A 23,091-nucleotide genomic window follows, 5' to 3' on the forward strand; every position below is an offset into this window, starting at 1 on the left:
TAATATCTCAAATACTGTTAGTATAAATACATATGTGTATAAAATATTATTTTAAAATGTTGGCAACTCTGCAAAGAGCATTGATCACTTTTGTATATAAATTCTTTGGTAAAAAATTATATATAACTCCTAAGTAGACAACGAAAAGAGGATGAAGGTATTCCATTTCCATTAACATTTACATCATGCCAAAAACACAGAGGATGTTTACATCCATCCATCCTTTCATAGAATTTTGCTGTGACAGATAAGGATATTAAATTATGATATTTTTTCTAACTATCTACATATCTTAATCACTTTGAGATGGGTGTCTCGATTATTCTAAATGCTTCATTCTTATATGTCCTCCTTCATTGTAACAACCAAGTACCTGTCAATCCTTGATAAAACGGACAATTAATACTTGCAAAACATCTTTTAAAATAGAATTAGTAAAAAGATCACTTGAAATATAATCCTGGTCCAAATCTACATTTTAATTACTGAACTCAGTAAGATTGCATGGCATTCGTAATTGCAGCGCTTAGTTTTACAGATGTAAATATACTGGGTGAATTTAGTAACTGATCTCCTAACCATTTACCCTGAAATTGTTCAGTAACTGAGGTTCATTTTAAATAAATTACATTGCTGTTATAATTTAAACACAACATGGTAAATCCCTAGGTTAATTATAGCAGCAGTTCTTAGCAGATATTAAAGTCAAGTTCTTCAGTTCTTAAGATAATAATAATGAAATTACTAAAGTAGAAATTTCTGTGAGCAGTTTTCTATTCTTTCTAGTTGCCTACCCAAACAAAACTACTCTTCCTACACTTATTTCCCTTCCTGAATAGAAGATGAGAGAATAAATGCTAAATGAGAGATATTACATTTAATACCTAACTAAACTGCTGAAAAACACTTAGGATATAGATAGATGCAACCATTGCATCTGTTTCAAATAATATGAGATCCTATAATGTAACTATTATATCTGCATACTGTAAGTAATACAAGCATAACAAAACCATAACATTAACTCTGTTTTCATTTTGGGTTTACAGCAATATATTGTAGTTACAATTAGAAGCAAGCAGATACATCCTAACAACTAATGTGCATTCCCAAATGGCAGATCCCTGGCTCCATTTAAAATAGCTATAAGGTACTGAGAATAAGGGTAGAGCAGAACAGGAAGTAAAAGAAACTTTTACTTTACTCAATTTTATTTTTATACATATGAAAGATTCACAGATTCACAGAAACACAGATATGTTTGCTAAGTGACATGTATCTAGTACCATATAGAGCTAGAGACAGAAATTACATACAAACTAATATAAGTGACTGGCAACTGGTCTAAACCTGGAACAGAACAGAAGTTCAGTGTACATGGACCAGTTTCAAAATGGCCAAACCCAGTTTAAGATAAACCCGGATGGATGTAGAGTCAGATTTAATCTGTTTAGGTTAGACTGGTCTATCAAGCTTCTGTTCCAGATCCCACATTGAATCACCCTAGTTCAGGAGTGGGCAAAATATGGCCTATGAGCCAAATCCGGCCTGCCAAGATATTCTGTCCAGCCTGCAGTGGGGCCCTTGGCTCCACCCAGCCTAGGTGCAGGGGTAGTCTGGGCCCTGGCACGTGCAGTTGGTCCCACTACTCCTGAGTGTGCAGTGGTGCTAGAGCAGCATGGAGGCTGGACTCGCTTCCCAGAATCCCCTACAATGGCAGCTCCATCTGGCTATCACTGCCAGACCGGCCCCACTGCCTGGGCAACCTAGTCTGTTCACCCTGCACTCACTGCTGGGGCACTCCATGCAGACTGGGTGGGACCCCCACAAGCAGGACACGTGGCAAGGTGGATGGGATGGGGCCACAGGCAAGAGGGCAGGCAGAGGCATCTGGGAGCAAGATGCATGGGCAGGGCAGGGATTGGGCCCAGGATCACAGGGCAGTGACAGCACAGGGCCAGAGCCCAGGAAAGAGCCACGATCTGCTCCCTGCACATCCCTGCAACAGGTGCCAGTGCTGTGGACAAAGACATGCAGGGAGTGAACTGCGGCTCTGCCCAGGGCCCTGGCCCCATGCTGTCACTACCCTGTGATTCTGATTCTGATCCTAACCCCAGCCCCAGCCCGGCCCCCAGCCCCGCTCTGGAATGCCACTCCCTGCTCACCCATGGCCACATCCTCCTAGCCAAGTACTAGGGCCACTTAGGGAGTTTTAGTGAGCTGTTGAGGGCAGGGGGAAGGGGATGTGTGATGATCTGGTATGGAAGGGAAGGAGACAGTACTGACCCGCCCTGTGACTGTTCACTAAAATTCCCTAACTGGCCCTTCAGCCAAAATAATTGCCCACCTGTGCCTCAGTTCCCTGTCCTCTGGCATCCCAGCATGCCTTGGGACCCCCCACTAACCTCTCTCTCAGGGCAGTGGGCTAGTCTCTGTCCCCTTGTCTGCTCCAGTTGAGCCAAGCCAGCCCTGCTCCTGGGCTGTCCCAGACCTGAGGCAGCAAATACTCCACTCGCCAGCCTGCGTCCTGGCTGCACCTGTCAGCCCTGTGGGGCAGTGGGAGGGTGGAGGTGGAGGCAGGGGAACAGAGCCCCCTTGCCTCAGCCTCGGTGCCCAAGCTGGGGCACCTCTGAGTGTTTCCCTTGCCCCACCCTAGGCTCCCCCCCAAGCTGGGGTCTGCCCAGATGAGTTTCTCTCACCCAGTCACTGTCTCTGAGCCACAGGGGGAGAGGGGAAGGAGTCCCCCACACCTCAGGAGCGAGGTTCCCCCTCCACCCTGGCCTGGGCTTCCACCACTTCTGGCCAGCTGCAGGGAACCCCCTGCCAAGGCTGATTCTCCCCTGCACACCCACCCTCCCCAGTACCCCAGATCCCTGCTCACTTTCCCCCCGAACCCTGATTGCGTGTGGCTGTCTGCACTTTCTGTACCAGGCAGCAGGCAGGGAAGGGTTAAACTGCCAGGATCTGCTCTTCTGGCCCAGAGAACAACAGCTGCAGCAGCAGCAGTAGCAACAGGGGGCAGTGGAGAAACTAATTTTAAGGCTTCCCTGCCTGCTCCCTGCAACAGACAGCACAGGCAGCCACAGGTAATCAGGGGGCAGGGGGAAAGTGAGTGGGGATTTGGGGTTCTGGAAAAGACTTAGGGGGCCAGTGGTTCCAGTCTGGGTGAACAGGGGAGGGGGGACAGCCCCCACTTTGGCACCAGGATGGGGGACTACTTCCCCCCTCCCCCTGTGGGTCAGAGTGGCAGGGGGCAGAGCAAAGCAGCCAGCTCTGGCTGCATGGGGTGGGGAATCAGCTTTGGCATGGGTTTCCCTGCAGCTGGCCAAACCACAGGTTGGGGGGGAGCCGGAGGCGGGGCAAGGGAACCCTCCCCGCCCCTCCCCCAAGGCATGGAGTTCTCCCCATATAGGCAGACCCCAGCTCAGCACTGAGACAGGGCTCCTTTCCCCATGGGGAGACAGCAGGGGGTTGGAGGAATGCTGGGCTGCCAATGAGGGATGTCCCACACTTGGTGGGTTTGACAATGGCCATCAGGCTGGGAGCCTGGGCCCCCCTGTGCCCTGCCCCTCCCCCCCCCATGCCTTACCTTCTAGCCTGGGCCAATGCAGGCTTCTGCTTGCCTTAGCCAACCAAAGACTGAACATGAATTACATTTGTTATCAGTCCAAACTATGCAGCTTAGAGAAACCTGTGAAGATTGGACTGATTCCTCCTCAGGCTTTTTGACTGTCTGTACTTAGCCTATATGATCTTTGTTTGGAGCACGATGTGGATGCCATCTGCTAACACAGAAAAAAATGGCAGTTATAAAAGTATATTCTTTGGCACATTCTGGTCAGGCAGGCCTAAGCAGTTAACTTGAAGAGCACAAAGTAGAAGCATCCTCAGACAATACAGAGAGGCACAGCCAAACAACCTCTGATGTAGGGGTATTGACTGGCTTGCTCCTGTGCTCTAGTGATCCCCAGTCAGTGCAGTGACCATGTGCGTGCTCTAGCATATAACAGGAACTGAACTTTAAGATAACAGAGGATGCATCTACACATGCAAATAAGCAGGACTAGATTTAATGTGCATTAAGTTATTATGCATTAAGCAATTTTTGGCATACGTCTACACATGCAGAGACTTGGAACTAAAGTTAGTCCCAACTCCCTCCAGTGTTGCCATGTGTCCCTGTGGCCACTGGGGGGAGCTCCAGCCTCTGGCCAGAAGGCTATCAGCACTTGGAAGCCATGTTGAAACCAGAGCCAGCACTAGGCAGCCGTCTTGGAAACTATGATCCCTGGCCAGTCCCTTTCCTGCCCGGAACCACATGCCCAGCAGAGGGGCAGCACGCAACAGCTCCCTCCTTGCTCATCCTGCCTCCCTGCGCCAAGGCTGCACCTGCCCCACCCCTGCTAATGACAACCAGCGCCCCACACTACTGCTTTCCCTGCTACCATCAGCAGGCACCCCAGGCCCCAGGAGAGCCATGCATCTGCCAGCAGGGGCCAGGCCACCCCCCAAAGTCCTTGAAAATGTGAATCCTGAAGTCTCAAAAAACATAAACCCAGAGGAAAAAGAGAACCACCCCCCCCCCCGCCAAGAAACTGTCTCATTTTGAGTCAAATCTCACAACTTTTGGAGGCAGGAAAGCCGATCCATAACCTGGCAACACTACATTTAGTAAATCTGAACAGCAGCTGCATTTATTAGGACTAGAAGAGGCATGCAGTGAGTCAGCTAGTAGTTCATCCCCCTGCCATGTTGCAGGATTGATGTAATTATTCCTAAACCATTCTTGCTAAAGAGACTCTCCAAAGGAGTTATATTCTTTAAAAAATGATGAGTTATCTAAGCTAAGGGCCTGAAAGTGATGAAGTATGAGCAAATATATAGCTACAATAATGGCATAAGGTTTCAGCAGCTACAGATAAACAGAAGAGAACTAGCAGAATATCAAATCCTTCTCCCTGAAAATGCATGATGAGGTTCTCCAACTGAGAATATCATATATTAAACTGATAGTACTCTTGATCTTAGCAAAACTCTCCAGGTGCCTCACCCTTAGAAAACATGTTAATGCTCTTATTGAAATGCATGGAGCATAACCAATCATGCCCAGCAGGTCTTACAGATGAACAATAAACTTTCTAATCAAAACTTTGCCCAGAGCTGTATTTCTAGAGACCAGGGGGTTAATGTCAGAGAAATCATTCTGAGAAAAAAATGCATAACCAACAGTGTTTCTGTCTTTTACGACCAAAATATACATTATGTTAGTAGTCACTGGGTGCGTCTACATGAGAAGCATACTCGCATTAGCTTAATAAGACTGCTCAGTAGTGTAGCGGTTCGAGCTAACAGACTACCAAGCAGTTTTATTAAGCTAATGCACAGTAAGCATCACAAAATAACCGTGCGCCAGCGTATTCAGTTAGTACTTTATTAAGCAAGTACCAAAGTAAATGTGCACTGTCTAAGGCACATTAATGAAAGTGTAGATGCACCTACTGTCATAGATTCACCCCAAGACAGAGTTACTTCTGGGGGTCCACTAAATGACATGCATGGATATTCTCCCAAATTATATTTAATCTCTTAGTGTTTGGTCTCTAATTGCAGCTAGTGCAAAGCTATGTTCAATGTTATTATCCTCATATTTATATGTGTTATAATATTAGATATAAAGGTAATTTTGATGTATCTTTACACTGCAGCCAAATTATATCAGTAAGGCAGTGATTAACTTGAGCAGCCCTCAACTGTTCACACTTATAGTCAATGCCTGAGAATTAGCATTTGACTTGTGTTTAGTGGTCCTCCACAGACCTGCTCCGAGGCATTGGAAGCCTGGATCCCATCAGACAATGATAAATTTACAATTTAAAAGAAGGGCCAGAAGCTTGACTAGTCAAACTAGGGGAAGAGACAAAGTATAGTATTAAGAAATAGACAGGTCTAAAAACCTGGTAGTCTGGTAAACATGTACAGGGAGCTTGTGGCATAGGCTGAGGCCTCCTAGCACTGAAGGGGTAACATATATTAATAACCAGACTGGCAAAGTTACTTAAGCCTGCCTAGAAAGCATGGGGTTTTCTAGAGGTGTACAGATATATTGGTGGCATATTGGATCTGCACCAATAAAAGGAAAATTAACATTATTGGCCATTGGCTTTTTTTGGCAAATGCAGCTGATAATGTCACTGATATAAACCATGTGCATGAATGCAGTCATAGCATGCACATGGCCAGAAATGCAGCCCAGCAGCATGGAGAGCAGCGTCTGGCTGGTAAGTGTGTGTGTGTGGGAGGAAAGGGGCATGGCAGGAGCAGACTGAGGCCTGCACAGTGAGGGAGAGGCAGGGGCAGGGGCAGGGGCTTCCCAGCCCAGCCAAGGCAGTGAATGCGACCCTGGTGCCAGAAAAGGGATGGTGGCTCGTTCAGGGGATGCGGGGGGAGTGGGCAGCTCCCTGCCACTATGTGCACCCCCAAGGGAGGCATGGGGGGCATATGCCCCCCTGGACTTAAGTGCGTGGTCAGGGTGGGCTGCCTCATGCAGGCTTAGAGCCATGGGCTGTGTCAGCCTTTTCCTGGAAGGGACGGGGCAAGCTCAGCTGCACAGGGCAGGTGGTGGCAGCACTGGGAGGGGTGGCTACAGGGGGCTATGAGGAATTTTGGGGTGGTTCTAGACTCCTAAGCTTCCCTGCAGTGCCACCCCTGCTCAGGGTACTCTGCTGTCTTTCAAAGGCAGCAAAACAGAGTGCCCCAAGCAGGGGTGAGGCTGGGGGAGAGGTTAGCTAGAGCCATTCCAGCATTCCCCATTGCCCCCCCTTCCAGTGCCACCACCACCACCTGCCCCACATAACTGAATCCACCCTGCCCACTGGGAAGACCCTCCACTAGGAAGAGGCTGCTGCAGCTCCTGGCCTCAAGCCTGCAGTGGGCAGCCCATACTCACCCTGCACACAAATCTGAGGGGGCACATGCACCTTACGCTTCCTCTGTGGGTGCTTACAGTAGTGGGGAGCTGTCCCCTTGGATAAGCTGTCCATAGCTCCACCTTATTCCCAGCCCACTGACTGGGCCAGTCAGTACCTGCCTCTGTCCCTGCCCCTCTCCCTCCCTCCCTCACCGTGAGGGCCTTGATCTGCACCCCCTATGCCCCATCCTCACAACAGACTTAGCAGTAGGGGCTGCTCTCTGTACTGCCAGGCTGCACTCTTGTAAATCGGCTATTGGATCAGTATCAGCCTAATAATCAGCTATCAGTATCAGCAAAAAAACCAAACAAAATAATCTTTCTTGGTACACCCCTAGTCTTGTCTTCAGTCTTCCTGGGTACAAGGGGCCCTGAGGTCCCCCCAGACAAGGAGGCTGGGAAAAGCAAGCTGCCAGGGAGATGCAGGAAACATGGTAGGAAGTTCATAAGCAGGGTCTGCATTTAGATCTATGAAGCTGTCTAGGGGCTGCATCCTTGAATTTAAGGTGCAGGGTAAGAACAGGTCAATGTTCTGGCATTTGCTTTTGTTTGTCACTTACATCTCTGTCTGTATCTCAACATATGGTTACTGATTCCTTATGCTTGCTCTGTTTTTTAAATAAATCCTTGTGTTTTTTGTCTCGTTACTGATGGCTTGTAGAAAGCATGGAATCTGGGCAAGTGATATTCCAAGCTGTCTCTCTACTGGGGAGGGAGAGGGAAGGCTATAATTTCTTCCATAATCCGAAGTAGGAGACATTTATAGCTTCACTATAGCTGCAGGGTCCAGTATAAAGTCAGTGGAACTGAGGCTTGCTGGGATAGGGAGCTAGCCCACAGCAACCTTGGTCTGTTCCTTGATGCAAGTGGCAGTCAGTGAGGAGAAACTTGTGGTCTGGAGGTCTCCTGAGGAGGCATTTTGGCAATAACTTCCCAAATGTAAAGAAAGAATATCCCAGATATGCTGAAAGGATACAGAAAGAATGTGCAAAAGGAAAAAGAAATCTGTGAGATACTTTACGTTGTTCATTGCCAATTAGGTAACAATTTGAATTGGGACAGCAGACTGGCTGATAAATATAACCAATCATTAAGTATAGATATATTGATACAAAAGGGAATCCTGTTTAAAAAGATAAACATCTTAAAAAGAGCAGAAATTATGTAACAAATCATTAAAATAATCAATTATTATTGAATTTGACAGGACATAATTTTAACAGGACAGTAACAAAAATTAAAGAATGAGATGCACCAGGAAACTATTATAGTGCTAAAATAAAAAGAGCTATTCCCAGACTATAAAAAATGTTCTATCATATCATAGGGGTAGTTTTTACTATTCTTTTCAAAAGCATATGCCAGCAGTCGGCAATGTTCTAGGGCAGAGTGCCAAAAACACCTGCAATCTTGACTTGTAAGACTTTGGTGGGCCAGAGGAGGACGGTGGAGGAGCCCTGAGAGACCCACTCCTTGTTGTGGCAGCACAGCCCTGGCCTTCCCTGCTCTCTGCCCCAAGGTACACATGCTAAGCAAATTGTCTTCATATGCCACACACAGGCACCCTCAGAGGTTGCCTACCCCTGCTCTATACCAGCTTTGTGTTTGGCAGCTGCAAGGTTGTTGCACATGGGGGATTTTTTTTTTGGTGGAGGAGGAGAGAGAGGAGAAGGAGGGAGAGAGGGACTGTATAGATCAGTTAATGTTTTAGGAAACAAATGAAAACATAAGAATACCATAAAACTACCCAGCTTTCAGCAGGGCAGGAAATGGTGCCAAGTCTTTGGATGTTCCGCATCGTTCTCCTCTGGATCTTTACAAACTATGCGATATAAAACTACACATCTGTAATGTAAAGCTTCCAACTACAACTAGCTAAAAACTTTTGTCTGGGCTTTAACTTTCAGACGACTACCACATCAAGTTCTGACAAGTATAGAAAATATCTTTCTTTGAGAGGGGGTTTGGGTTTTGGGGTGGGGTCTTTTTTCCTTAAAAGAAAAGAATTCACAAACCTCCTGACACATTTACCACGCCTTTTGCGCCCCCCCACTCCAAAATCATGACACCTTATTCCTGCCCCATCCAAAAAACCTCCCTTGTCAGTTGTTATCCCTCCTATGGCACATTTTGGATTGTTTTTCATTTGTTGCTTTGTGGCATATGAAAGGGGCCCGAGTGGATGTCCTTGTGGGCCCTTTGGAGAAACTCTAGCCTGAAAACATAGTAGACTGGACTCAGTAGCTAAAGAGGCCCTCCCTGGTCTATGCTTCCAAAATAGCATGCACTAACTTTCTCTCTCCCAACCACAATCTGGCTTCACAAAGTCTCTCTTTTTGGAGGACACTTTACTTCACAAGTCCAGGATGAATCAAATGCCTATGACACCACCTTTCCCCAATAAACACTCTCACAACTGTGGTGCAGAAGGACCTGGTTCTCAAGGCTCTGTCTTGTCTGTGCTGGATGAATTTTTGGGGATTCTCTAATTACTAAATGGTGGAAGGATATATATTAGGTAAGTCAGCAGGCTCTGCATCCCCAATCTCTGTCTTTCAAAAAACTTCTCTAGCTTTGGACCTTTTTGCCGAGCTCTACAAAAGTAACTGCGCAGAATGCAAGTGGTACCTGTCCCGCACACAATCCCTCAAACCTCACTATCATTCCCTGCCCGTCTTTTTCAGATAGCGGGCCTGTAGGACTTAAAGCCCATTGAGTTTTGCTCAGTGCTTTTTGATGACTTACAGCTCAAATGTGAGAGTTCTAATATTTCCTACCCTTTTGCTGTTGAGTAACCTAATTTAATGGGACAACTGCAAATTACAAGCAAGTTGTCAGATCTTTAGGTCACTATTAAACACAGAGCTCCCCACCCTCTGATAATTTTTAATCCCCACATGCTCAAGAAGTAATCCTCAGCTGATGACCGATTGACCACTTTTCTCTTAAAATGCAAAGAACCCCCCTTCTCCCCATGTGAGTTAACCTTAATTTATGTAAGCTTTTAAAATAAGACACGATTTGCAGCTCAGGTCGTTTTCAGTTAAGATAACAAAATACATTATATCATATTCTTAAAAGGAAGGCTGTAATTTTTATGTGGACCCTTATATTTGTTTTTCACAAAAAAATCTAAGATCAACAAAGATTACCTGATTTTCAATTAATTTAATCACATTTGCAACACAAACACTGCAGCACAGCGCTAATAAACAGAAAACTGGAAAGAGGAAGTCTATAGTCATTGTTCACATTGAGTAAAATGCAAAAAAGCACATAATCTGCATTAATGCTGAAATGTAAATTACACTGTGAAATTTTTCACGTGTAATAATCTAATGGTTCTTGGGTGTAATGTTAATTATGTATTTAAACAGCTACCAGGAGTTACTTTCAGAGCAAATCCAATGACTGGGGAATGCATGTGTGACAAGAAGACATGGGTTTAAAACCCTGCTCCAAATCAGGCAGAATAAGAACATGAATTCTGGTCTTTCACTTTTCAGGTGAATGCCCTGAACACTGGACTATTTGCTATTCTGGGATCTCCATCTGTTGTTCTCAGTATTTCCCCCAAATACTGACCGCTTCATTCTCCACTGAAACAAACATAAATTTTAAAACCTCAATATTTCTCAAAAGAGAATTCTTGTTTTCCAGCCAGCTCATTACTAAACCAAAATGTAAATACTCTGTAGTGCCATCTAGTGGAACTAAAAACATGCTTCAAAACTATGTGTTTAGTTTTTTTCTACATTTCTAAAAATTCATAATTCCAAACAGATATTCCAAAACACTATAAGTAATAAGGTGTCTGTACATTTGACAAGAAACACTTATAAATGCTAGCATTTTCTGAATGTTTTCACTATTATGGTTACAATTCTTCCTAAGGCTTTCATTCCTATTCACGTATATCTGTATAGACAGATACATGATGAGGAAAGATACTGGGTTGTAGTTTTTGGAAGTTGCAGTTTTTGGTAGTTTTGAGTGTGTTTTTTAATAATAAAACATTCAGCCTTTTAGTCCTGAAGATGTTTCTGTTAAAAGATGACCATGAAGACATTAGCATGCCATTTCTAACAATGGATTCTTTACTATTACTATTGTATCTCAAAGGGCGTGTCTACACATGCATTTACGCCGGCTTAAATTTACTGAGCAGTAAGCGGGAATAGGCCGGCATCTACACATGGAGGCATTAAAGTGCATTAACACTGTGTGTGGTCTGACTTGGGACTCAAGTTAGTCCCAAGTCACTCCACACATAGTATTACTGCACAGTAAGACGTCTACATATGCTTTACAGTGCAGTAACTAATTGGGTGTAAATTTATGCTTGAGTCAGCATAAGTCACCATATTTACTGCGTGCACATGTAGATGTGTGCCTCTACTGCACAGTAATTTAGGTTATTGCATAGTAAATGCGCACATGTAGATGTGCCCAAAATCTCTCATCTTTTGTTCCTCATTGCTTGTCCCGTGTACCACTGTACAGTTTCATTTCATTGTTTATTTTGTGCCAGAAACAAAGGGATCACTACTACAATTATAAAACAAACAAACTGCTTTTATGGAGCATTTTTCTTCCAAGTTAAGATCGTCTCAAGTCCTCATAGACAGGGGTATGAAAGTTTTTGTTTATTTTTCTAATTTGTACACTCAGTTCATCTTGAATTAAGCAGATGGTGCCTTATATAAGCAAAAAAGGGACTAAACAGATTACTACAATCCTAATCCATTTTCTTAACATGTGTACCATCCTTAGAACAAACAAGTATTTAATTTGTCAGCAACCTGCCCATAGTAGATTACTGAGCAGAAAGTTTTAAACCAGTCATAGGTAGCAGACATAGGACTCATCAAATTTAGGCAGTCCTTGGAAACTGTTCCATTCCCTTACTTGCATACAATGCAAAGGAAACAGTGGAAAGGCCCTGGTAAAAAGACAGACTTCAGAGCTCTCAAAAGTGTAGAAATATTAGTCACACTGGCTTTGGAGTCCAAACTCCCAGACCATTTCATGGGGAGGAAAAGAAACGAGATCTCCTCCTGAAACACAACCTCACAGAGTTTCCTAAGTATTATGGAGGAGGAGGCCCACAGGCCCAAAGTGCAGAAGATAATCAGACCCCATATACCATTACAACTTACCTCAAAACTGCAAAAGGTACTAACTTTCACCACCAGGATACTCATAAAACACAGTATAATAAGCATAATGATCATTTACTTGCTTACACCATGAAATGTATCAGCAATAAAATTATTTTACAAGACAACCTATGGAAATGAGAACACTTTTCAAGGCTATACACTTTTCAAAATGAATCATTTTATCCTCTGCCCATAGATGCAAAACCTCACTTGAGCTCAACTCACTCCTAAAACAAATGTAATTCCAATAGTCATTAATTTTACTGAAGTACTTGTAAATTCATTTATACTAAAATTCATTCTCTTTTCCCTCTTCTTGGGGAAAGCCCATCCCTTGGAAGAAGGATGCTTTTGCAGAGAAGGAGGTACACTTGGTTGGCATACGAGAGAGTTTTATTCCTTGGGAGCTAGGGACAGAAGTTACACACACCAGGTTAAGTGATCAAAAACTGGTTTAAACCTGTAACAGAACATATGAGTTCAGCACACATAAAACAGTTTCAAAATGGCTGAAATTGGTTTGAGATGAACCTGGTTGAATATAGTATCAGACTGAACTGACTGAGATCAAACTGGTTTATGGAACTTCTGTCCCAGACCACATCCTGGTTTAAGTTAAACCAGAGTCCCCCAGCATCCCAGCATACTCTGCAGCCCTGGGTGGGGCTATACTGGCCCCACCCCCTGCTCCCTAGCCAGAGCAGGGGCAGGCAGGGGTGAGGGAGTCTGCAGAAGCCACCCACCCCTAAGGTGAAGAATGCAGGAAGAGGTTTATTCCCCGCTCCCTCCCCTGTACCACTAGCACAGACTTGCCAGGCATTCTTCCACTCGCTGCTCCACTGGCGGAGGTGTGGCCAGCCCCAACAGTAGCCTCAAGTGAACCGGCCAGGGAGGAATTGAACTGACATGGACCTGAGCTGGGGTCTATCTGGTGCTCCCCACTTGCTGCTCCAGAAGCCAGAGGCCGGCCGGCATGGCCCTCTGAGACAAAGGGTGCAGAGAGGGGGTTTATTCCCCGCTCTACCTCCTCTGCCCCCAGGGGGACCACAGCTGGGGTTTACCTGCCCTGACTACCACCACTAATCACATCCTATACAGGGCAAGTGGTGGAATAAGCTCCCTCCCTACCCCCTCCACCAAATGCCTGAGGGAGGAGGGAAATAACCCCTTTCCTGCCGCCTCACCTAAGTGGGCCTGCCAGACAGCCTCTGTCCATGCCCCTGCCCCTGCCCCTGGAGCAGTGAGGGGGCAGGGACCATGATGCAGAAAGCAGACGGAGCAGCGAGGGAGGAGCGCCAGAAGGACCCTGGCTCAAGCCCGCACTGGTGGGACAGGAAGGGGGTAATTAAACCTCCTCCCTGGCCAGTTAACTTGAGGCTACTGCCGGGGCTGGCCATGCCTCCCCCTTCTCCCAACCCCGCACAGCTTTCCTGCAGCCGAGGACTACTCTAGCACCTGCCAGCTCCTGGCCTAAGCCACTGCAGACATGTGCTTGGATTTCCTGAGTGAAAAGGGAATGTCTATTCAGTTGCAAATCAGTTCAATCTAGCAAGTTAGACTAACCTACAAAGACTGAAACAATTTAGACTCCAGATTTTTGAATGTCTGTCCCTAGCCCTTCTACAACTAAGTGACCTATCACCTGGTCAAGGGAGAAGAGATTGATGTCATATATCTTGACTTCAAAAAAGCCTTTGATCTGGTATCCCGTGATCTCCTCTTGGCGAAACTGGACAATTGGGGCCTTGGGTCCACCACAATCCACTGCTGGGAAATTGGCTCCATGGTTGGACCCAGAGGGTGGTAATTGATGGAAGTCAATCAGCATGGTGCCCCTGTGACCAGTGGGGTCCCCCAAGGCTCTGTCCTTGGACCCATATTGTTCAACATCTTCATTAATAATGGGGACATTGGAGTCAGAAGCGGACTGGCCAAGTTCGCCAATGACACCAAACTCTGGGGCAAAGCATCCACACCTGAAGACAGGAGGGCAATCCAGGCTGACCTGGACAGGCTCACCAAATGGGCGGACAAGAACCTGATGGTGTTTAACACTGAAAAATGCAAAGTTCTCCACGTTGGCAGGAAAAACCTGCAGCATCCTTCTAGGCTCAGCAGTGCTACACTGGGTAGCACTATGGAAGAAAGAGACTTGGGAGTCATCATTGACCACAAGATGAACATGAGCTTGCAATGTGATGCTGCGGCTAGTAAAGTGAGCAAAATGTTGGCTTGCATCCATAGATGCTTCTCAAGAAAATCCCAGGACGTCATTCTCCCCCTGTACTCAGATTTGGTGAGGCCACAGCTGGAGTACTGCATCCAGTTTTGGGCTCCACAACGTGGAGAAGCTTGAGAGAGCCCAGAGAAGAGCCACACACATGATCAGAGGTTAGGAAATCAGACCTTATGATGACAGGCTGAGAGCCATGGGGCTCTTTAGCCTGGAAAAGCGCAGGCTCAGGGGTGATCTGATGGCCACTGTAAGTTTATCGGGGTGACCATCAGGATCTGGGGGAACGTTTGTTCACCAGAGAGCCTCAAGTGATGACGAGGTCAAAGGGTTATAAACTACTGCAAGACCATTTCAGGCTGGACATAAGGAAGAATTTCTTTACTGTTCTGAGCCCCCAAGGTCTGGAATAGCCTGCCATCGGAGGTGGTTCAAGCACCTACATTGAACACCTTCAAGAAAAAATTGGATGCTTATCTTGCTGGGATCCTATGACCCCAGCTGACTTCCTGCTCTTTGAGCAGGGGGCTGGACTCGATGATCTTCCAAGGTCCCTTCCAGCCCTAATGTCTATGAAATCTATGAAATCTAGCCATAGACACGGACTTCCTGCAAAGGCACTTACATTCTGAGCCTCAGTTTTTTCATCTGCAAAAAGAGTAGGCTATTTCTGCTGGGTACTATTTGTTTTTCTAATCTGTGCAGAGTTAACCTTGAATTAAGTAGACAGTGAACACTAAAAGTACATCTCCTAAGATATTAATTTAAAAAATTGAAAGGTGAACCTGAAACAAAATCTCTAATCTGAACCTTCCACAACTTCAGGGGCTTCCACAACCCATGTCAGAGCAAAATTAGCAGTACTAATGCCTTCATACTCAGAAGTACCGATGATCCGTTTTCAGCTCTGCAGCTCAACCCACCATATTTTTTAGCACTTCTAGATCCTTAAAATGGGTCAAAGACAGCACTTGTTCGCTTGTTTAGTTTCCCTTCTTACATGCTAGAAAGCATTCCACTGAATATTACAAGTGGATGATTTTGCCATGCATATATTTCACAAAGCTTTTGCTGAAAACCTGATGGCCACAAATATCAAATAAAAATGATAAATAAAACAAAATAAACTAAAGAAAATGTCAAAACACCTGACAGGTTACCCAAGAACACAAAAAGTCATCTTACTGCAGCCAGCCAGCATAGAATTCTTACCTCCAGCTGTTATTCCATTAAACTTCAAAAAATATACAAATGAATCTTCTGTAACGTCATTCATGAGCAATTTAACCAGAAGTGTGGCTGCTTAATAAGAACACTAAGATTGCCAGCACTTATGTGCATGTAAAAATCATGAGGTAAGGGCAGGTGTAGCAAAATTTACAATTCATTTTTATTCCCCTTGCTTACTTTTGTGAGCACACTCACTCTCGCATGTGGCCCATTCAGTGGGCTATATTAGGGAATAATGGAGAATATTGCTCTACATGCTCTCTTGAATATCCACTGTACTGCAGTGGTGCTGCATGATGGTGGGGGACAACAGGAGTGAAGATAATGGGAAAGGGGGTGAAATGATCCTCATTTATTTCTCAGGCAACACATTTAGTAGTCTGGACAACAAGGCTAGAGACAGACATCACACATAAATCAGTTTAAGTGATCAGAAACTGGTTTACATCTGTAACAGAACAGATGTTCAGTGAACATGAACCAGTTTGAAAGTGGCTGAAACTGGTTTGAGATAAACCTGGTTGAATGTAGTATCAGACTTAACTGATTTGGATCAAACTGGTTTATGCAATCTGTCCTAGACCCCTTGCTGATTTAAGTTAAATCAGTCCCCCAGCATTCTGGCATGCTTTGTAGGCTGGGCAGGGCTCCCTGCTCCACAGCAGGGCTGGCCCCTCTGCTCCCTGGCTGAGATTTGCAGGCACAGCAGGGTCTGCTGGTTTCCTTGTGCCTTATCCCCACTTGCTACTCAAACAGGAAATCCCACCACCCCCATCTCCCACAGCATGGACCCCAGCCCCAGCAACCTGTAAGCTAACTAATGCTGAGAGGTGTCTGTGTGTGTTTCTCTCTCTAATTTCACTGGGACATGCACACAGACAGAACAGGGCTTTTGGAGCTAATCAGAAGATCAGCTGGTAAACTGTTTAAGAAGTTGAACTAATAGAGAGAGGCCATTGTTTTGCTAATCAGGTGATAAAGACTCTTACCAGCTTTTGGCTGGCTTGCTTGTCTGTCAGTTTGCTGCAGGCAGTATGACAAAGCATGGAGGCAGATTGAAAAGCTCTGTACCATCAACAGATGCATGCACTGCACACATCCCTTGCCTCAGAGTGCTAGCCCAGGGCTGAGGGCTGACAACACTCCCACCCCTTGAACAGCCAGCAGGAAAAAGCCTGGAACCATGCAGGCAGACCTCCCTAATGAGAGAGTCCTGCCAAAGCCTGGTCACGCCCCCCTCAGCTCAGTGCCCTGCAGAAGAGAAGGGAGAGCTACTCTAGCACCCCCTGGCTTCTAGTCTGAGCTACTGCAGGCATGTGCCTGAATCTCCTCAGTCCAGAGAGAATGCCTGTCCAGTTTCCAACCAGTTCAGCCTAGTCAGGATAGACTAACCTGCAAAGATTGAATCAGTTCAGGCGAAGGCTTTTTGAATGTCTGTCCCTAGCCCAAAGGGAAATAGTATTCTACTGGAAATGGTGAAATTGCTTTCCAGAGTCCTCAGCCTCCACACCATATTAAGGGCTAGAAGTAAAACCTAAAATAATCTCTAATCTCCATGAATCTCGACACAGCTATGTTCAACTCCCTTGATACCCATGATACCGGCATTTCTCTCTCCCCTTTATTCACAGTGGCTGCATCTACATAAGCAGCAGACTGCACAATTGTGGCTGTGCAGTCATTTAGTACTTGCATCACCAAGTACTCAATGACTGTGCTGTAACTGGTGTTACTAAACAGTAGCAACCCTGCATTTTTTTCAGATGCTACTGCGCAGTAGCTTGTTCCTACTGCGCAGTAGTGTCATGTCACAGCTAGTACCCACCAATGTAAATGTGCAATAGCAATAAGCTACTGCACAGTAGCATCTCGTGTAGATGCACTCTGTTACTCCACGCTGTTTTGTTTTTAGTCATCACTTACACAGTTCAGTAGACTCAGCACATAGTACATGAAATAACAGAAGGAGCAGAAGTAACATAGACTTTTACATTCCAAATGCTTTCAGTTTCCATTACTGGCAATTTCAGTTCTTTACATAGACCTGTCAGCAGAACACATGCCGTGCTTTAGATTGGACCACTGAAGAACGAATCTTAGTCTTATCAGGTCAAGAATACCAGTTATCAAATCTGCCATCTCTCCTCCATTGAAATATAACCCAAAATGTGCTTTTAAAAGTCTTTTCTTACCTTGCTGGAGGCACATCAATATTTGAAGAAACAACCTTGCGTTTCTGTTCAAGAAGACAGACAGAACGGGTGTTTTCTTTTTCATGCTCGTGAACTCTGTTTGTTTTTTTGGTGTCTGCTGTTGTTATATCTTCCTCCTTCATAGCCAACAGGAGAAAATGTTGGTCTGGCAATTTTTGACTGATGTCACTTTTTACATCCTCTTGCTGAAATGTAGTGAAGGGCATTTCACGCTTAATGTTGGCTGCCTGCAAATTAAAAGCAATAACTAAATGTCTAATAATCCTAAGAAATGACAGAGAGAGAAAGCTCTCACTTCTATTTAGCATCTATGAACTAGAACCCACCATTTCTTTGCTTTTTGCAAACTCTAAAACCACTATTAGTTTTTTTCATCAACCCACATATCAAAACTGAAGATAGGCCAGAACAGTTATTCTGGGAAACTAGTCCTGACTGCCCGATAAAGTAAAAAGCTTTGGATAACTTACCATTCTTAAACCCAAAATTAATCAAATCAAACTGCTTTGAAATTACACAACATACAATATAAAACACACAAACATATCTCTATTGCACAAGATTTATTCACATACATGCAAAAATGAAACATCTAGCAATGTTCATTCAGAAAGAAGATGAAAAAGTCACAGTGTGGGATGTATGTGTCCATATGCTGCAATGGAAACAGGGGGCTTGTTTTGGTTTATAAACTGAAATTTTACACATTATTTCAGTTCTCATTGATCACTAAAGTTAGGGATCCAGGGGATCTTATTCTTGGAATGAGCAGCATTTGACACAAAATATCTGACCCCATTAACATTACTGCAAGGGCTTTACTCGACAGTGCAAACTCATACTACATAGAACTTACCTTACCAAAATATGCTGATTGAAAAACACCAGTCCTTTCCCAGACGATCTACCATGTTACCCCTCCAAAACAAAACCCTCCCAGTCAAACAAATTTTAGCAGAATGGAAAGATGTTATTCTTCCTCAAACATCCCTATTTATGTCATTTAAATGTCAGCAGGTATAAGAATGTTATTTTCAGTTCAGAGGAAAAATAATTATGCCATGATAAGTTTGTTTTGCTATGAAAAATACACATCACTACAGGTGCACAAATATTAAAGATAATTGATTTAATACGCAGCTCATTCTAATGTTTCCATGGAAAGAGTTTTGGCAGTTGCTTCAAGAGCAAAACTGGAACGGTTACTTTAAAAATGTAAATAGTAGAAAGCATTACTCATTTTGGATTTCTTGACACACAGCCAGATGACGTGTTACCAAAAAAATCTGCCTCACCACTGTCTTGGAAAGCAAAGCACTTTACATGTAAACAACTGGAACTAAGACGGAAGCTGCAGACAGTATAAATTTGGTTGTGATAATGATGACCATGTTTGAAAATTTCCTAAGAATAGACAGTAAGTCCCTACTTAAGAGCCTGATCCTGAGAAGTTCAGAGTGACTTGTCACTGTCACAGCTACCTGTAGGACCAAAATTTGTATATTACCCACACACATGTACCCACACACAATTACTTTAAATTCAAAGTCAAGCATTCAAAACTAGGGAGTATCAGTATTAAGGATGTATGCCCAACCAGACCTGGTTCAGTACATGGGGGTAAATGAAAGCTCCTCTATGCGAGCAGGTAAAGGCAGAATGGGATCTAATGCATGATCCACACAAACACACCTCCCACCATGCCACACATATATGGCAAGAGGTGCAACTTTGGGACAGCATGTTAGATCCCTTCATGTCTTAGTGGTGCAGGGGGAGCCCAGGATCATGTGCATCAGTTCCCATGCCTGCATGCCCCACTGCCAATGCTGGCTGTAGGGCTTGCAGGAGGGCTGCAGAGAGAATGCTGCCACTGCTGGAGCCACACAAGGTGTGGGGCTTGCAGAGCGGGCAGTGGGAAGAAAACTGCTGCCAATGCACATTTTGTGAGGTACATTCTCCCCGCTGCCCCTGTTATAACCATGCAGCCAATGAGGCTGCCCCTGCTATAATCCCCACAGCTGACAAGGCTCACAGTAGCCAGCTGTGTTCTCCCCACAGGACAAGGCTCACAGCAGGGGTACTACTAGACTTGTCAGTTGGCAACAGGTGGTGCAGCCTTATGGCTGAGCTGCTAAGTTGATGAGGCACCCAGCCACAGGGGAACACTTGGACATGCGTTCAATTAGGCTAGGCAGACATTCAAAAAGCCTGAGCCTGAATTGACTGAATCTTTGCAGGTTAGTCTAACCTGGCCAGGCTAAATCAGTTTTGTAACCAGACAGACATCCCAGAAATGCAGGCACATGCCTGCAGTGGCTCACGCTATAAGCCGGCGGGTACTAGAGCAGACCTCCCTTTCCTTACACAGGACTGAACTGAGGAGGGCGTGGCCAGGACCCAGCAAGATGCTGTGATTAGGGTGGGTTTCCCAGCTCCTGAACAGCCCAGCAGAGAATGTTTATCACTCTTAACTCAGTGTTTATCACCCCATTAAGAAAACAGAGGGACATTACCAGCTACCTGTTGATTCTGCCTTTGTTCTGTGTGCCACTACTCTGCAGGTAGCCAGCATGTGGTCTGCTAACTAATGCTGAGGTGTCTATGAGGGATGGTGAATGCCTGCTTAGCAGAGACGGAGGAGGGGGCGCATAAGCCAGGCAGATGCCTGCAGATACTGCCAAGCTGCAGGCAGAGAACAAAGGCGAGGGGCCAGCCCTCCTGGGGAGCACAGAGCCCCACCCAACCCAGAAACCATGCCTGGATGCTGGGGAGTCTGGTTTAATTTAAAATCAGCAAGCAGTCTGGGATAGACATTGCATAAACTGATTTGAGCCAAATCAATAAGTCTGATACTACATTCAACCAGGTTTACCTCAAACCAGTTTCAGCCATTCTCAAACTGGTTTATATGCACTGAGCATCTGTTCTGTTACAGGTTTAAACCAGGATCTGATCACTTAAACAGGTGTATATATAATGTTTGTCCCTAGCCTTAATGGCATGATTTGAACAACCTACAAAGTTACTACACATTTTTGTGGAATAACTATGGAGCTTATTGCTTGTTTTATCAAACCAGTAATTGGTTGGACATGTAGCTGGGTCACAACTTAAGACATGATTAACTGGTTCATAGAGGGGGTCACAATCATTCCGTCACCTTGTTTCCTCTCATTGTTGAATGTCTTAGTTAACACAATAAATTGGAGTAATATTGTACCATAATGGTCCAGTAAATATATGCGATACAAGGAATTTTTTGGTGGTATCTTTCACTGGACGAACTGTATCAGAAGCATAGTAGAGTAGCTCCATGCCCTGGGCAGTAGCTGTGCACAAGGCAGCACTGGCTGTGAAGGGCCAATGGCAGTGGCAGATACTTTGCAACCTTCTTTCCTCTACCTCTCCTATCCCCTCCCTCAAGTTGGAGCCTGGGTCCACTGCACCAGTCATGCCCCTACTCCCTATAGTTTTGCTACTGAACTGTATAGTTAGTTGGGAGAGATGCTGCAAGCTACTGGACACATAATGCCCTTCTTCCAATCTAGGAAACAAGCAGACACAACTTGAGCTAAATAACAGTTAGAACAATAGCCTGTGTTTTATTCCCTATGTAAATGAAAAGTCTGTTTAAAAGAATAGAGGAGGCCTGTAAAGTAGAAGGAAAGTGACGGCTATCAGGAAAAGGCTACAAAACAAGAGAAGTACAGCAGAAGAGATAACATAATTAGTAGAAGAGGCCATTCAAGAAGGAAAGGGGTTGCTATTACCTGTGGAGAGCAAGGAAAATTATTACTGCACATTAGTCACACCTTGCTCTGAAGCAACTTCCACATTTTTCCAGCTTGGGTCCAGCATGGGGTTTCTGAGAGTATAGGAGAATCATTCTTACTGAGGTGCCTATACCAGCCTAAACCAGCATTTTTGTTCAGATGAGACTAGTGTTCACAGTTAGAATGACAGGAAAAATCTTGCTCAGCCTCCAGCTCAGCAGTTTAAAAAACCTTACAGAAATTTATTATATACATCAAAAACATTTTTACTGAGAAACTGCAAACTAAAGATTCACAGGCTTATGACTCACCCAATTTGGGTCTGAACCTCATTGCAAAACAAAGGCCACTTCCCTGCCAAATTTCAGCCTTTTCCAAAGCAAGGAGTAGAACTCTAGTTCACCCTAAGGCAGATACCCTGCATGCAAAATATCAGGCCAAATATTTAAAGTTTTTCAAAGTTCTAAACAATAACAAATAAATATAATGGGAAGTATCAAGCAAACTTAATCACCCCACCTATATTTACACACAAACACATTTTCCTTAGAAATTTTCAGTTTATTTTCTTTTTCTTTACCATAACTATTTATTCAGTGTGATTACTTTTCACAAGTTTTAAACTAAAATAACAGTTATGAGAAAAATAAATGCCAACAATCATGTAGGGCTTCATTTTAGCATCCAGGTATGTGAAAAATTGGACTCCTGATTGTAAAGATGATTTTGAAAATATACACGAAGTATGAACTGATGCAGCACTGTCTTATAGTAGTTTCATAGTAGCTAGGGTCAGGAGGGACCTGAACAGATCATCTAGCCTGACCCCCTGCCACAGGCAGGAATGAATGCTGGGATCACAAGACCCCAGACAGGTGATCATCCAACCTCCTCTTGAATTTGTCCGAAGTAGAGGTGAGGACCACTTCCCTGGGAAGTTTGTTCCAGACTTTGGCCACCCTAACTGTAAAATATTGCCTTCTGATCTCTAACCTAAGCCTATTCTCCATCAGCTTATTACCATTGTTCCTCGTCACCCCAGGTGGTGCTGGGGAGAAAAGGGCTCTACCTATTTGCTGTTGATCTCCCCTGAAGAGTTTGTAGGCAGCCACCAGGTCCCCCCTCAGCTTCCTCTTGCTGAGGCTGAACAGGTTCAGATCCCTCAGTCTCTCCTCATAGGGCCTGTCCTGCAGCCCTCTCACCAAGCGGGCGGCCCTCCTCTGAACCCTCTCCAGGCTGGCCACATTCTTTTTAAAGTGCTGCGCCCAGTACTGGATGCGGTACTCCAACTGCGGCCCGACCAAAGTCAAATAGAGGGGAAGTATCAGCTTGAGATGCATCTTTGGATCTGGCATTGGCGCTCATTTTCATCTTGGAGTCAATAATGGCTCCAAGATCCCTTTCTGCCTCTGTGCTTTCAAGAGGGAAACTCCCCAGCCTGTATGTATGCTGTGGATTCCTTCTCCCAAGGTGCAGCGCCCTGTTTTTGTCTATGTTGAACCCCATCCTA

At 44.8% G+C, this 23,091-nt stretch overlaps 1 protein-coding gene across 3 annotated transcripts in view; it reads right to left on the reverse strand.

Moving 5' to 3' along the window:
- Positions 1-23,091, reverse strand: part of ZNF704 (zinc finger protein 704) — a 225,495-nt gene that overhangs the window by 161,634 nt on the left and 40,770 nt on the right. For all 3 annotated transcript variants that reach the window (XR_016441470.1, XR_016441469.1, XM_090040232.1), the window contains exon 2: positions 17,785-18,032. Coding sequence is in view for 1 of the 3 variants with exons in the window: in XM_090040232.1 (XP_089896358.1) it covers positions 17,785-18,032 (248 nt within the window). In the remaining 2 variants the exon portion in view is untranslated. The remainder of the gene's footprint in view (positions 1-17,784; positions 18,033-23,091) is intronic.

Source organism: Crocodylus siamensis, chromosome 3 (assembly GCF_052110815.1).
Source record: "Crocodylus siamensis isolate JL-2025a chromosome 3, ASM5211081v1, whole genome shotgun sequence".
Taxonomy (NCBI): domain Eukaryota; kingdom Metazoa; phylum Chordata; order Crocodylia; family Crocodylidae; genus Crocodylus; species Crocodylus siamensis.